Source organism: Salvelinus sp. IW2-2015, linkage group LG26, assembly GCF_002910315.2.
Source record: "Salvelinus sp. IW2-2015 linkage group LG26, ASM291031v2, whole genome shotgun sequence".
Taxonomy (NCBI): Eukaryota; Metazoa; Chordata; class Actinopteri; order Salmoniformes; family Salmonidae; genus Salvelinus; species Salvelinus sp. IW2-2015.
Genome location: NC_036866.1, coordinates 41867599 through 41883119, shown reverse-complemented (window position 1 = coordinate 41883119; position 15521 = coordinate 41867599). Strand labels below are relative to the sequence as shown.

At 44.3% G+C, this 15521-nt stretch overlaps 1 protein-coding gene across 2 annotated transcripts in view; it reads right to left on the bottom strand.

The window, feature by feature from the left end:
* LOC111952692 (transcription initiation factor TFIID subunit 4-like) overlaps window positions 1-15152 on the bottom strand; it is a 34457-nt gene extending 19305 nt beyond the window's left edge. The window contains exons 1-12 of one of the 2 annotated variants that reach the window (XM_023971589.2): window positions 13919-15152; window positions 13492-13661; window positions 12837-12926; window positions 10847-11035; window positions 10434-10556; window positions 10205-10294; window positions 9765-9941; window positions 9205-9280; window positions 8765-8876; window positions 7160-7329; window positions 6785-6915; window positions 4398-4523 (exon numbers count right to left, since the gene is read on the bottom strand). In XM_023971589.2, the coding sequence (XP_023827357.1) occupies window positions 4398-4523; window positions 6785-6915; window positions 7160-7329; window positions 8765-8876; window positions 9205-9280; window positions 9765-9941; window positions 10205-10294; window positions 10434-10556; window positions 10847-11035; window positions 12837-12926; window positions 13492-13661; window positions 13919-15131 (2667 nt within the window). In that variant the 5' untranslated portion in view covers window positions 15132-15152. The remainder of the gene's footprint in view (window positions 1-4397; window positions 4524-6784; window positions 6916-7159; window positions 7330-8764; window positions 8877-9204; window positions 9281-9764; window positions 9942-10204; window positions 10295-10433; window positions 10557-10846; window positions 11036-12836; window positions 12927-13491; window positions 13662-13918) is intronic. The other variant, XM_023971590.2, reaches the window with a different exon arrangement.
* Window positions 15153-15521: the final 369 nt, after the last annotated feature.

The window sequence follows — 15521 nt, the reverse complement described above, 5'->3', positions numbered from 1 at the left end:
GTGAAGCACGGGGGTGGCAGCATCATGTTGTGCGGATGCTTTGCTGCAGGAGGGGCTGGTGCACTTCACAAAATAGATGGCATCATGAGGCAGGAAAATGATGTGGATATATTGAAGCAACATCTCAAGACATCAGTCAGGAAGTTAAAGCTTGGTCGCAAATGGGTCTTCCAAATGGACAATGARCCCAAGCATACTTCCAAAGTTGTGGCAAAATGGCTTAAGGGCAACAAAGTCAAGGTATTGGAGTGGCCATCACAAAGCCCTGACCTCAATCCTATAGAAGATTTGTGGGAAGAACTGAAAAATTGTGTGCTAGCAAGTAGGCCTACAAACCTGACTCAGTTACACCAGCTCTGTCAGGAGGAATGGGCGAAAATTCACCCAACTTATTGTGGCAAGCTTGTGGAAGGCTACCTGAAACGTTTGACCCAAGTTAAACAATTTGAAGGCAATGCCTTCAAATACTAATTGAGTGTATGTAAACTTCTGATCCACTGGGAATGTGATGAAATAAATAAAAGCTGAAATAAATCACTCTACTATTATTCTGACATTTCACATTCTTAAAATAAAGTGGTGATCCTAACTGACCTACGGCAAGGAATCTTACTTGGATTAAATGTCAGGAATTGTGAAAAACTGAGTTTAAATGTATGTGAACTTCCGACTTGCATTTCACACTATGTTGAGGTAAAATCGGAGTAGAAAATGCTTGTATGGATGTCAACCCCAATATATGTTCATGCCATAGTCACCAATCAACAGTTAACAATGACTGACTACAAGCAACGATTTTTGTGTGCTAGCTATGCATACAGGAATGGCTAATAAGATCGGGAGTTAGCATTTAGCAGTCACTTCTTCTAAACTCGAAAAGGTACAACTTCAGCGGTAGGCAATGAGTCAGCCGCGGGGCGGCAGGAAAATAATTGGGGGTCGCAAAATAATTATAATAATTTGTACTCTGCAAATTGAACACAACTAAGCCCAAAAAGAGATTGTATCTGAAAATAATAATTTCATACCTTGATAATTACATTGAGACACGATCACGCCTTTTTTTATTTGTGGGAATACTTGGGAACAGATTTCCTAAATTAAAACATTTTTTTTTGCTTTTTTACCAAAAGCCTATTGCTATTTGAACGGTTATTAAAGAGACTGCGTCATTTAGCTAGCCAATTCCCATCATCCAAAATTCCATTACCGTCACAGCCGCAGATCATAGCACCAATGTGGGCTGTAGAACACTGTTATAGTATATTAGTTACTGTTCTGAACTATTGATAAAGATTATGCATCTGGTGTGGGAAGAGAAGTATTGTTTTTTCACTTTAGTCAATTATATACTGAACAAAAATATAAAACGCAGTGTTGGTCCCATGTTTCATTAGCTGAAATAAAAGGTCCCAGAAATGTTCCATATGTACAAAAATATATTTCTCTCAAATTGTGTGCACAAATTTCTTTACATCCCTGTTAATGCGCATTTCCAAGATAATCCATCCACCTTACAGGTGTGGCACAGAACCTGATTAAACAGCATGATCAATGTCTCAAGTTGAGGGAGTGTGCAATTGGCATTCTGACTACAGGAATGTCCACCAGAGCTGTTGGAAGAGAATCGAATGTTCATTTCTCTACTATAAGCCGCCTCCAACGTCATTTTAGAGATTTTGGCAGTACATCCAACCAGCCTCACAATCGCAGACCACGTGTAACCAACGCCAGCCTAGGGCCTCCACATACAGATTTTTCACCTGCGTGATCGTCTGAGACTATTTACCTGGATAGCTGATGAAACTGTGGGTTTGCACAACCGAATAGTTTCTGCACAAACCATCCCAGGGAAGCTCATCTGCGTGCTCGTCGTCCTCACCAGAGTCTTGACCTTACTGCAGATGGGCGTCGTAACCGACTTCAATGGGTAAATTCCCACTGTCGATGGGCACTTGCACTTTGGAGAAGTGTGCTCGTAACGGATGAATCCAGGTTTCAACTGTACCGGGCAGATGGCAAGCAGCGTGCATGGCGTCGTGTGGGCGAGCGGTCTGCTGATGTCAAAGTTGTGAACAGAGAGCCCCATGTTGGTGGTGGGGTTATGGTATGTGCAGGCATAAGCTACAGACAACAAACACAATTGCATTTGATCACTGGCAATTTGAATGCACAGAGATACCGTGGCGAGATCCTGAGGCCCATTGTCGTGCCAACCATCCGCCGCCATCACCTCACGTTTCGGCATGATAATGTACGACCCACATGTCATAAGGATCTGTACGCAATTCCTGGAAGCTGAAAATGTCCCAGTTCTTCCATGGCCTGCATACTCACCAGCAGAGTATGTGAGTGGAGTTGAGCGGTCGGAAATCCCGCTCATCGCTCATGGAGCGGTGCTTGTGCACCATGATTAACTCCATTCATCAAAAAAAATCACAATTTAACCAACAACCATCTATTTTTGGACCTACCATTTGGTTTGAAGCATTGAAACCAAACCATATGATTTGAATGAAAAGTATTTTAATAAACATGAAAAGATGTAAGAAGTGCTCATCATTTTAAAATAGGCTACGTGTCGTATGAAACAGCATATAAACACTCTAAATAGGTCAAGAGCCAGACAGGGAACCAATTATTTCAAGGTTATAGCCTACAAAAGAAATACATTGTGAAGCATTTGCGAGTGCGACACACTAGGCTGGTAGGGAGTCGGAGACATTAAGCGCTCAGCATTTAAACATCTCATTGAAATCAAATCATTATAGTCTAGAAATTGCACATATAGGCTGTGATTTACTTAGAATTAAATACAAATTCAACGAAAAAAAGCCTTATTAGGCTCAGTCTACAGAGCCTTTGAATTCATTTTTTAGAATTGACGAGTTTGGCCAGAGTCTGTGGCTTCAGGCTCATGTGATTGTTCCTAGAGAGCAGGTCAGCAGCAGAGAATATCCTCTCTGCTCTTGCAGAGCCACTGGGGACGCTAAACACCCTTTTGGCCACTCTTGACAGGCATGCAGAGTTGTAAGCATAAAGGTTTCTAAGCAAAATAACCCAATGAAAACAGAAAGCTCCTTGAAAGTTGGAATATGCCAGGTCTATTGGGCCAAAATCAATTGTAGAGATAATAGAAAGAAAAAAAATAAAGGAAACTTTTAAGTGATCAGATTTTTTGTTTATAAATACTTGGCTACAATGACAATTAGCTACACACCTCGTTCCCTTCTTTTAGCAAGGGCACCTATCATGCTTTCGGATACGTGTCTTTCAAATTCCACAATGATTCTTTAGTTATGGACCTTACATCATTGCACTCACTATACTACTCTTAGTCCTCATCTTTGTAAGTCACCTTGATTTTGCACCTGAGTATTTGATCAGTTTCTTTACAAAAATATTTAGAGAACTCCATGACAGTAGCCATAGCAGCACACAAGTAGTCTACAAAGTAGACTACAAATGCGTGCTGGGCCGGGCACGCCCTGAACTCGCGAAGTGAGCGCCACTGGAGCGCAACTGGAGCGGGCGAGAAGGCAGATGACGCTCCAGCCTTTGGGAATCTCGCTCGGCGCTCCAGTCAAATTGGGCACGCTCTGCTCCTCGCTCCGCTCACCAGACGTCACCCATTGAGCATGTTTGGGATGCTCTGGATCGACGAGTACTACAGCCTGTTCCAGTTCCCGAACAATATCCCACAACTTCACACAGCCACAAGAGTGGGACAACATTCCACCGGCCACAATCAACAGCCTGATCAACTCTATGCGAAGGAGAGGTGTCACGCTGCATGATGCAAATGGTCATCACACCAGATACTGACTGGTTTTCTGATCCACAACCCTACACTTCTTTAAGGTATCGGTATTCCCAGTCATGTGAAATCCATAGATTAGGACCTCATTGTTTTATTTAAATTGGCTGATTTCCTTGTATGAACTGTAACTCAGTAAAATCTTTAAAATTGTTGCGTTTATATTCTTGCCCAGTGTATGTGCTGTCTAATGTCAATCACAAGCAGTGCAATGCATATTAACTAGGCCAACTCCCACATGACAGTGTTAATATGGTTGGTGAGTTCCCATCTACACAGCACCACAGAGATAATTATCTCCTGGATGACATCTCTATCCCACATGAAGTTAATTAGTGTGTGTGTGTACACTCCCGTGGACGTCTAATGATGTCTGTAGAGGGAGTTGTGGTTTCTGTTCAAAATCCACTAATTACCTCCGTTTTCATGTGTCACATCGTTCCCATGAGGTGGACAAACACACTGCAACTATTAACAGGCCACTCCTCTTCTGGAGTTAAACAAATTATTGCCGGCGATGCAGTAGTGTGGTTGTAACACAGTCCCGGTGTGCATGTAGTCAGGTGGTGTGTGTCTCTACCTTGGCAGCCTTGAGTAGGACCTCCCTCTCCTGCTCGTCCTTCCTTTGTTTCTCCATCCTGTCCAGCTGCTCAAAGAAGCGGAGCTGGGCCCTGACGTCCGTCGACGGCTCATACCACTCCTCATCCTACATAGAGAGGGAAGGGACAGGAGAAAGGGAGAGTGAAAGAAAAAAAGGGACAAGTAGGATGCTATTGTTCATGGAGCTTGTGTACTGTTCATGTAGTTTGTGTACTGTTCATGTTGTTGTTCATGGAGCTTGTGTACTGTTCATGTACTGTTCATGTAGTTTTGTGTACTGTTTCATGTTGTTGTTCATGGAGCTTGTGTACTGTTCATGTTGTTGTTCTTGGAGTTTGTGTACTGTTCATGTTGTTGTTCATGGAGCTTGTGTACTGTTCATGATGTTGCTCATGTACTGTTCATGTAGATCGTCATGTACAGTCGTGGCCAAAAGTTTTGAGAATGACACAAATATAAATTTTCAGAGTCTGCTGCCTCAGTTTGTATGATGGTAATTTGCATACACTCCAGTTTGTTATGAAGAGTGATCAGATGAATTGCAAAGTCCTTATTTGCCATGCAAATGAACTGAATCCCCCAAAAAACATTTCCACTGCATTTCAGCCCTGCCACAAAAGGACAAGCTGACATAATGTCAGTGATTCTCTCGTTAACACAGGTGTGAGTGTTGACGAGGACAAGGCTGGAGATCACTCTGTCATGTTGATTGAGTTCGAATAACAGACTGGAAGCTTCAAAAGGAGGGTGGAGCTTGGAATCATTGTTCTTCCTCTGTCAACCATGGTTACCTGCAAGAAAACACGTGCCATCATCATTGCTTTACACAAAAAGGGCTTCACAGGCAAGGATATTGCTGCCAGTAAGATTGCACCTAAATCAATAATTTATCAGATCATCAAGAACTTCAAGGAGAGCGGTTCAATTGCTGTGAAGAAGGCTTCAGGGTGCCCAAGAAAGTCCAGCAAGCGCCAGGACCGTCTCCTAAAGTTGATTCAGCTGCGGGATCGGGGCACCACCAGTACAGCGCTTGCTCAGGAATGGCAGCAGGCAGGTGTGCGTGCATCTGCACGCACAGTGAGGCGAAGACTTTTGGAGGATGGCCTGGTGTCAAGAAGGGCAGCAAAGAAGCCACTTCTCTCCAGGAAAAACATCAGGGACAGACTGATATTCTGCAAAAGGTACAGGGATTGGACTGCTGAGGACTGGGGTAAAGTCATTCTCTCTGATGAATCCCCTTTTCGATTGTTTGGGGCTTCCGGAAAAAAGCTTGTCTGGAGAAGACAAGGTGAGCGCTACCATCAGTCCTGTGTCATGCCAACAGTAAAGCATCCTGAGACCATTCATGTGTGGGGTTGCTTCTCAGCCAAGGGAGTGGGCTTACTCACAATTTTGCCTAAGAACACGGCCATGAATAAAGAATGGTACCAACACATCCTCCGAGAGCAACTTCTCCCAACCATCCAGGAACAGTTTTGTGACGAACAATGCCTTTTCCAGCATGATGGAGCACCTTGTCAAAAGTAATAACTAAGTGGCTCGGGGAACAAAACATCGATATTTTGGGTCCATGGCCAGGAAACTCCCCAGACCTTAATCCCATTGAGAACTTGTGGTCAATCCTCAAGAGGCGGGTGGACAAACAAAACCCCACAAATTCTGACAAACTCCAAGCATTGATTATGCAAGAATGGGCTGCCATCAGTCAGGATGTGGCCCAGAAGTTAATTGACAGCATGCCAGGTCGGATTGCAGAGGTCTTGAAAAAGAAGGGTCAACACTGCAAATATTGACTCTGCATCAACTTCATGCAATTGTCAATAAAAGCCTTTGACACTTAAGAAATGGTTGTAATTACACTTCAGTATTCCATAGTAACATCTGACAAAAATATCTAAAGACACTGAAGCAGCAAACTTTGTGGAAATTAATATTTGTGTCATTCAAAACTTTTGTCCACGACTGTACTGTTCTTGATGTTGTTCATGTAGTTTGTGTACCGTTCATGTACTGTTCATGATGTTGCTCATGTTGTTCATGATGTTGTTTATGTAGTTTGTGTACTGTTCATGCTGTTGTTCATGTAATTTGTGTACTGTTCATGTTGTTGTTCATGGAGCTTGTGTACTGTTCATGTTGTTGTTCATGTACTGTTCATGATGTAGTTTGTGTACGGTTCATGTAGTTTGTGTACGGTTCATGTAGTTTGTGTACGGTTCATGTAGTTTGTGTACTGTTCATGTAGTTTGTGTACTGTTCATGATGTTGGTCATGTGTTATTTTTGTGTTATTCATGTACTGTTGCACTTGTGCTTGTACTGTTCACCTACTTCTGTTCATGATAACCTCTACTCTCCCTGTTCTTACCTTGCCCCCGTCAGTGCGGTGCTGGGCGATAGTTGACACTTTCTCTAGCATGGATCTCAGCCTGGCCTGGGTAGCATGGGAGATGTAGTTCACTGCCTCAGCTGGGACCTCTGTCACCCCAAACCTCTTGGCTTTAGCGGAAGAAAGCGAGAGAAAGGCATTAGCAGCCAATCAGTGCCATTATCTGTGGTAGGATGGCAAGGTGCGGTCAGTTATTTATTGATGGTCGACAGACATCAGGGCCCAGCTCCACTTCTTTCAGAGGCTTATTTCTTACACTAGTCATTTCCTTTAAAATCCATTAAAGTAAGTGAACAAGTGCACACTTCAGGTCTTATAGCTGGTTCAGGAGAAAGGACAGGTTATTGCACATACCGGTCTCCATGATGCGTCTGTGCAGCAGGCCTGGTGGGAGGAAGGCCTCGTCCTTACAGGAGCGGATCTTGGTGCCCACCAGCTCAGAGTTGGTGGCCATGATGCGGGCGTTCTCCTCGTTCAGGTTCACCCCCGCCATGGACGCCACGTCGTTGATGTCATCATCATCTCTAAAGAGATGCAGTATACACAGATCAGTGGGGTGCTCCAGAAAGGAAGTTCATTAAGTTGGCCAGCTAACTTTGTTAATCAGTGATCTTGATTTTCTGGTTCATTAAAGAAAGCTAAACATGAATATAAATTTGGTGGTTGCTTAGACAATTACACCATGTCAGTTTCATGTCGATTTCATGTCAATTTCTCAAAAGAACATGAAGTAATTTACACACAGATCAAGAACAGGAGTTTGTTTAACTTAAGTATGTTTCTCAACCCCACCATTGTGTCAAAACGTGTGAAATGCTGCCATCCTGTGGTCGATCTGTTTCTGTGCGTCATGGAAAACTATCACAGTAACTAAGCCAAACAGTGCCAGGAGCCTCGAATACTGTAGGTTTACATGGGGTCAGATACCAAAAGTAGCCAGGTTTCCATCCAATTGGTGAGAGATGTTTATGTGAATATTTTAAAATCTGCATAAAAACAATATGCACATTTTCCCACAAGAGATGTTTCTATCAAATTGACTTGTTGCAGATAAAAGGCTGTGAGTGATGACATTTGCACATAAAAAATACCTTGTGTGGTTTAATTCCCATGTACCAAATACAAGTTAAGTGTTTCCATCACATTTTCAAATGTTGCGTTATATAGCGAGTGTGCCCACTCTGGTATTGCCAACAGGCAGCAGGTAGCCTAGTGGCTAGTGTGTTGGGCCAGAAACCTAAAAGTCGCTGGATCGAATCCCCGAGCTGACAAGGTAAAAAAAAAAAAAAAAATCGGTCATTCTGCCCGAGCAAGGAAGTTAACCCACTATTCCCCAGGGCGCCAAAGACATGGATGTCGATTAAGGCAGCCCCCCACACGTTGGGTTAAATGCGGAAGACACATTTCAGTTGGATGCATTCAGTTGTCCTTTTCCAGATACAGTGCGGGTAGAGCCGACATACATGAGATAGATTATTTGTATTTGTCAAACGGAAGCCAAGCGTCGATGATAATGTAACCTGTATAAGACCGTCGATATTTATTGGAAAGGAGCATCAAGCTCACCTGGCACTTTCACCACCCGTTGAAGTTCATTATAACTGATTTAAATCTGTAGCCTAATAAACTTCATGCTTTCCCAACGAGTCGTAGTGGGAGGGTCACACAACAAGTCATCTCGCGTGACTCCAAGTTTACTTCGATATGACGCTTATTATATCAATATTTGTGCATAAAAGCATTTCCACCGACATTTCTCGTATAAAACATTTTACAGCCACAAAAAGATCCCACCGTGTCTAGCGTATTTTGTATTGTCGACATTTGTAAAATTTGTTGTTAAACTTTCTGTTTCCATCAGGCCTGTCATTAAACATTTTTTATCCGACATGTACTTTACCTGCATAAAAAGGTTGGATGGAAACCTGGTTACAGAGAGTATAGTTGGATATTCTGTACCTGAACGTCCCGCCTCCAGGCTCATTCAGCTTCTTCTGATTGGCAGAGGCCTGGGCACCAATGCCCACAGGAGATCTGCCTGCAATAATAGTGAGTCCTCTTGCAACTGTGCCTGACAAAGAAACAAAACATATCATTACAAGCTGTTCAATAGCATGGTGAGAAAATGGGCCTCTGTGCATTGCTTTTAACAAGGGATTTTCAATTCCGGTCCTGAGGCATCCCCTGCCGGTCCATTTCTGTTAGAGCTCAACACTTTAACACCTGAGACACTTAATAATCATCCAGGCCTTGAATAATTGAATGATGTGGGTAAAACAAGTGTCCACTGGGGATAACCTCTTCCCTTCAACAATAGCACAGGTCGAGAGCGCCGGGATGTCTTATTGAGGTTGTCCATTGTCTGCATAGAGAGAGAGGGCGCTGTGCGGTACCAGTACCTTGTGGCCGGATGGTCTGAGGGATGACCATCGGCATGCGAGTCTGGACCCCCTGAACCCCTGGTCTTCTCACACCCTGGAAGAGAGGTGGGAGAGAGGAGCCATTAGAACATGAACAGTATCCCTGCACATTTGGTACTGGCACTGACCCTGTATATAGCTTCCTCCTTTATTTGTATAAAAAAAAATATATATATATATATATATATATATATATATATATATATATATATATATTAGTTATACTACTTTGATATTGAATACTACACTGTTGGGTAGGGCAAGTTAAGCATTTCACTGTACTTGTGCATGTGACAAATACAACTTGAACAGAAAACTCACAATAGTTTGAGCCAAGTGGCGCATAACAGACAGAACACAACACACTAAATATAACAGACCACAGCACAGAACTGTTGTGTGTATCGATGCCTATTATAGAGAGACAACCTTACAACGGCCTCAAAGGAATTCTACTAGGCCTACTACAGAAAGAAGAACCATTCAAAACTGCAGCGCTTCTTCCCAGTCGCCGGTGTCTAAGTCCGGGAGGGTCGTACCAGAGCAGTGGTGGGTGTCCTGACCATGCCTGTGGCGGGGCCGACGGTGGTGGGGAGCCGGGCCCTGATAGTGCTGGTGGTAGTATTGGAGGCAGCGGCCAGGGCCGCAGCGTTGGTGGAGGCCAGCAGAGACTGCTGGTTGTTGAGCAGGGACAGCCGCAGGGCAGGAAGGCTTTTCTGTACGGAAGGAAACAAACACGGGTTACATGGTAATGTCGTCAACAATTGACTATGTATATATTTTGTATTAGTACACACAGGCCTGCCCTGTTAAGGTAACAATTGACATTAAGTTGCTCTTATACCTGGGTAGTAACACTAATTACACTAGTAACAACATTGTAGTAACATGTTACATGGTACTTTAGTAATTGCATTTCAATTGCATAGCAATGAGCTCAGAAAAAGGTCCGGCTGAGGGTTAAGGGTAACAAACAAACCTTGAGGAAGGGGATGAGGTACGGCTGCGGAGAGGACTTCAGCTCAGCCTGCAGACGTGTGGTGAACTCCTCAGGCTCAATTTTAGCATCCTGATCAAAGAAAGAAGACATTAAGTGTGAAAATCAGACAAAAATAAATAAAAATGTCATAATTCCACGCTCCATAATTCTGCTGACAATTGAACCACATAAAAATGTAAAAAAGTATTCTATAGGAGTCTTGACTCACCAGAAGATCCTGCACCAGGGCCTTGACGTTCTTGGATGTGTCTGGAGATGGGGAGTTGTGGGACGCCAGCTTGATCAGGGTGGAAAGGAAGTTCTTACACTTCTTCACATTCTCTTGCATTTCCTGTAAGAGAGGAGAATGGGTCATTGAGTAGGATTAGACTTTCCATGAAAATGATTGATACGTTTTGCACAAAGTTTGCTTCTCATGTCACCACAACTTCTGGTATTATAAAACATGATTAAATCAACTCAAACGTTATTTTAAGGGCATTTAAAATAGCAAAACACTTTACAGTAAACAACACTTTCCCCAAGTGGGAAACCGGCCAATATAAAAAATTCAATCAACTCACCACATGGTAAACTGTTTGGATCTAGCAAAGTGTCAGTAAAGTAACACAGTTGACAAACCTGGGAGACTGGTGCAGTTACCATTGTAGGGGTTGTGGAGGCACTGGCTGCAGTGTTAAAGGTTATAGAGGGCCGTACAGCACCAGGCTTGGTCAGGGCTTGACCCCCTGTGATCACTGTCTGGGCCTTCTGAGGGGTGGTCATTTTCACCGACACAGACGCACCTGCAGGAGCCACGGTTATCGCCTTCTGGAGAGAATGGCAACAGGCATAAATATGACTAGAACTTTATACAGTAGTAGAACAACGGTTAACACAACACACATAGTGCAGCTGAGAGAGTAAACAACCATTTACCACAACGTAACACAGTGCCTTCTGAAAGAATTCAGACGCCTTCACTTTTTCCACATTTTGTTACGTTACAGCCTTATTCTGAACTTGGTTAGATCTTTTTTCAAAATCTACACACAATACCCCATAATGACAGAGCAAGAACAGGTTTTTTAGAAATGTTCACTAATTTATATATTTTTTAAAAATAAACTGAAATATGACATTTACATAATTATTCAGACCCTTTACTCAGTACTTTGTTGAAGCACCTTTGGCAGCGACTACAGCCTCGAGTCTTCTTGGGTATGACGCTACAAGCTTGGCACACCTGTATTTGGGGTTTCTCCCATCTTTCTCTGCAGACCCTCTCAAGCTCTGTCAGGTTGGATGGGGAGTGTCGCTGCACAGCTATTTTTCAGGTCTCGCCAGAGATGTTCGATCTGGTTCAAGTCCTGGCTCTGGTTGGGCTCAAGGACATTCAGAGACTTGTCCCGAAGCCACTCTCTGTGTTGTCTTGGCTGTGTGCTTAGGGTTGTTGTCCTGTTGGAGGTAAACCTTCGCCCAAGTCTGAGGTCCTGATCGCTCTGGAGCAGGTTTTCGTCAAGGATCTGTCTGTACTTTGCTCTGTTCATCTTTCATATTTCCCAGTCCCAACTGCTGAACCCCCCCCAGTATGATGCTGCCACCACCATGCTTCACTGTAGGGATGGTGCCAATCTTGGTTTCATCAGAGAATCTTTTTTCTCATGGTCTGATAGTCTTTAGGTGCAAACTTTTGGCAAACTCCAAGCGGCTGTCATGTGTATTTTAATGAGGAGTGGCTTCTGTCTGGCCCATCTACCATAAAGGCCTGATTGGTGGAGTCCTGCAGAGATGGATGTCCTTCTGGAAGGTTCTCCCATCACCACAGAGGAACTATAGAGCTCTGTCAGTGACCATCGGGTTCTTGGTCACCTCCCTGACCAAGGTCCTTCTCCCCAATTGATCAGTGTGTCTGGGAGGCCAGCTCTTGGAAGTCTTGGTGGTTCCAAACTTCTTCCATTTAAGAATGATGGGGGGCCATTGTGTTCTTGGGGACGTTCAATGCTGCAGACATTTTTGTTACCCTTTCCCCAGATCTGCGCCTCGACACAATCCTGTCTCGGAGCTGTACGGACAATTCATTCACCTCATGGCTTGGTTTTTGCTCTGACATGCACTGTCAACTGTGGGACCTTATATAGACAGGTGTGTGCCTTTCCAAATCATGCCCAATCAATTTAATTCACCACAGGTGGACTCCAATCAAGTTGTAGAAACATCTCAAGGATGATCAATGGAAACAGGATGCACCTGAGCTGAATTTCAAGTCTCATAGCAAAAGGTCTGAATATTTACGTAAATAAGGTACTTCTGTTTTTTATTTTAATAAATGTGCAAAAATGTCTAAAAAAACAATGTTTGTTTTGTCATTATGGGGTATTGTGTGTAGATTGCTGAGAACATTTTTAGATTAAGGCTGTAACGTATCAAAATGTAAAGCGGTCTGAATACTTTCCGAAGGCACTGTAAGTCAAACAACTAAAACCACAACAAAAATAAAAACAGGGCTGGAATATGTGAAATGTATTTAATACAAATTAATTTTAAATCTACTGAGAGTCTCTAGTAGCTAACTATAATTAGGTTTGTGTTTTCTGACAGAGGGCTGCATGGAAACAGTAAGTGATCACACCTGTATAGCAGAGCTGGTGGGAGAGGGGGACTGCAACATTCTGGCCTGGACAGGGGAGGCCAGACGAACAGCCTGGGTTGTACAAGGGGCCTGCAGAGAACAGGGGGAGCAAGGGGTCAGAGGTGCACTGGACATTAGTACAGACATTAGTACCGGTATACATGGTCAACTTATGACTTACTTAAAAGTGAAACCCACACTGGCACAACTCGAGAGGGAAATTAAAAGGGTGAAGAGGAAGAAAAAGCAGGACATCCCTACAACATAAGGGCAGACCTTCAGTTGCGCCCAATGGCAGAGTATACCTCTCACGAATGGGACTCTACAGCCACAGCAGATAACCAAGGCCTGACCGAACGAGAATCTATGTTCTCATGAGACTGATGTTGACGATGAGCTCTTACACAGTCACATACTACATCATCACCAATAACATTCCTGACATGGGCAGCACCGATCTTATGCAAAATCCGCATGATCTAGCAGTGTGATTTTTTGTTGTTGTCAGGGGGACTAGGCCTATACTTGGGCCACTAAAGAGGAATGGACACGACATGGCAGACAGACGTCGTTCAGATCAACAAACACGTTTGATATGACATAATCCATTCCAGTCCTCTAGATAACTTTAGCCTGATTCCCCCCCCATCCATACCTGGCTGGGAGTACCGACTCTGATGGTGGCCCCAGCGGTAGCTGTAGCAGGCCGGGGGGAGATGTTAGAGACAGCTGCCTGGCCTTGTTGGGTCTTAGCCTGAGCCTGGGCTAGAACCTGCTGAGGAACCATTACCAGCTGGCCTGTGTCTGTACGCACCAGCACCATACCTGAGGGAGAAACAGTCAGGTCACACATCTTTCTCGATTTGCCATTTTCAATGGTTTACTGTTTGAGTTTTTTGGGGGCCTAAGCATTGGGTTAATAAATGCATTAATGAATAGCACAGACTAGGCTATTGACTGTTTAATTAATTAATTGACTAATGGGTCAACACATTGAAGGGTGCACATTTCTGTTCAGAATGGAGCTTGGGGAGTCAGAACCTAGGTTTTAGAATCAGGATAACATCAGTGGGGTTCCTTACCGGGTGGTATGGTAAATCCAGGGGGTAACTGAATGGTGGTCTGCTGTGGTGGTCTGACGACCATCTGTGGTGCCACAGTCCTCGTGGGACTCGCTACCAGCCCAGGTCTCTGCTGCTGCACGGAGGTGGTCATCACAGCAGCACCGGGGGGCCTCACGATGGTCACCGTGGGCTGACCAACTCCGTTAACCGTTGGTTTCACCCCGGCTGCGAGAGTGGGACTCGCCACACTCTGTGCCTGGCTTATGGGTGAGTTCACAACAACAGGAGAGGGAGACCCTCCGAGAATTATTGATTGGCCAGCAGAGACTGGCTGGTTGGGTGCCACCATTGTAGTGTTAATGAGAGTGTTATTGCGGTTCATGACCTGAGAGGTGGTGGCCCCCGGAGAACCTGCACCCTGTGTGACCACTGCAGAAACCTTAGGGTCTATTACTCCATTCTGTGAGGCACTGGCCATGGGGCTGGGATGCCTTTGCAATGTAACAGTGGGAGTAACAAATGCCACAGCAGATTGAGATACAGGATAGTTTGGTAGAGAAGGAGGCTGTGAAGCCATAGACACAATGATATTTGAGTTGCCCGCACTGGCAGTACTTATAACAGTGTTGCCGCCTGACCCGATTTGGGGAGCAGCAGCTGGCGAGTTGACCAACTTCACAGCTCCAGGGCTACCGTTAAAACTCTGTAATCCAGGTGAAGGAGTCCTGATAGCTGTTGTTGTTGTGGGGTTTGAGTTCGGAGCAGTCACCACCGATATTTCAGCTGGACCCAAAACAGTCCCTCTGTTGAAGCTAGTCGTCTGAGCAGGCAAAGTTACCGATCCTGGTGGTGCGGGGGAAATGATGCGAGATGCGGCTCCATGTGTTTGTAAATTGGTACCAGCGTTTATAATGCCCCCAGTAGTGATGGAAGAGGTAGAAGCGGTGATACTCGTATTCGAAATCGCCTGATTCGCGCAGGGTTCCGCGTTTAACACCGCTTTTGGGTGTCCTTGTTGTGGCGGCTCCAGAGACCCCACTTGATCACGCACTTTCCCTGAGAACTGGCTGACAGTGCCCGTAGATCCTTCTCGCTTGATATCGGAATATGTGGCGGGCGAAGTCTTTTGGCTGACAAGTTGCGATTCCAAAGAGCCAACTAAGTCACTTACTGCTTTTTCGTCTACCTCATTGAAGAGCATGTCCTCCAGTGGGTCGGAGGCTCCCGCCATCTTTGATGATAGACCGTTGTGCAAATCGTATTTTAGAATGTACGCATGCGCGTGGGCTTTGAATGTAGAAATATAATTTCAAGAAAGCACCACTGTTCTACTATAATGAAGATTTGCGCTGGTTGTACGTCAAAGTTTCTCATTCAACAAGATACCCTACAGTAGTGCTTCAAGACAAGTATAACAAAGAAGGAAACAAATAGGCCTACTAATGTACAAATCAAAGCTATATACTTATTGCTTCTATTTAGTAGACCCATTCCAGACGTGTTAGAGAGTGTTGAAGTTTGTTTTGCATGCCCCGGTTCCCCGGTTGGGTGGAGAATTCGCTTAAGCACCAATCGAATGGTCTAAAATCCAAACTCCCCACATACGGGCACCGAGCCATGC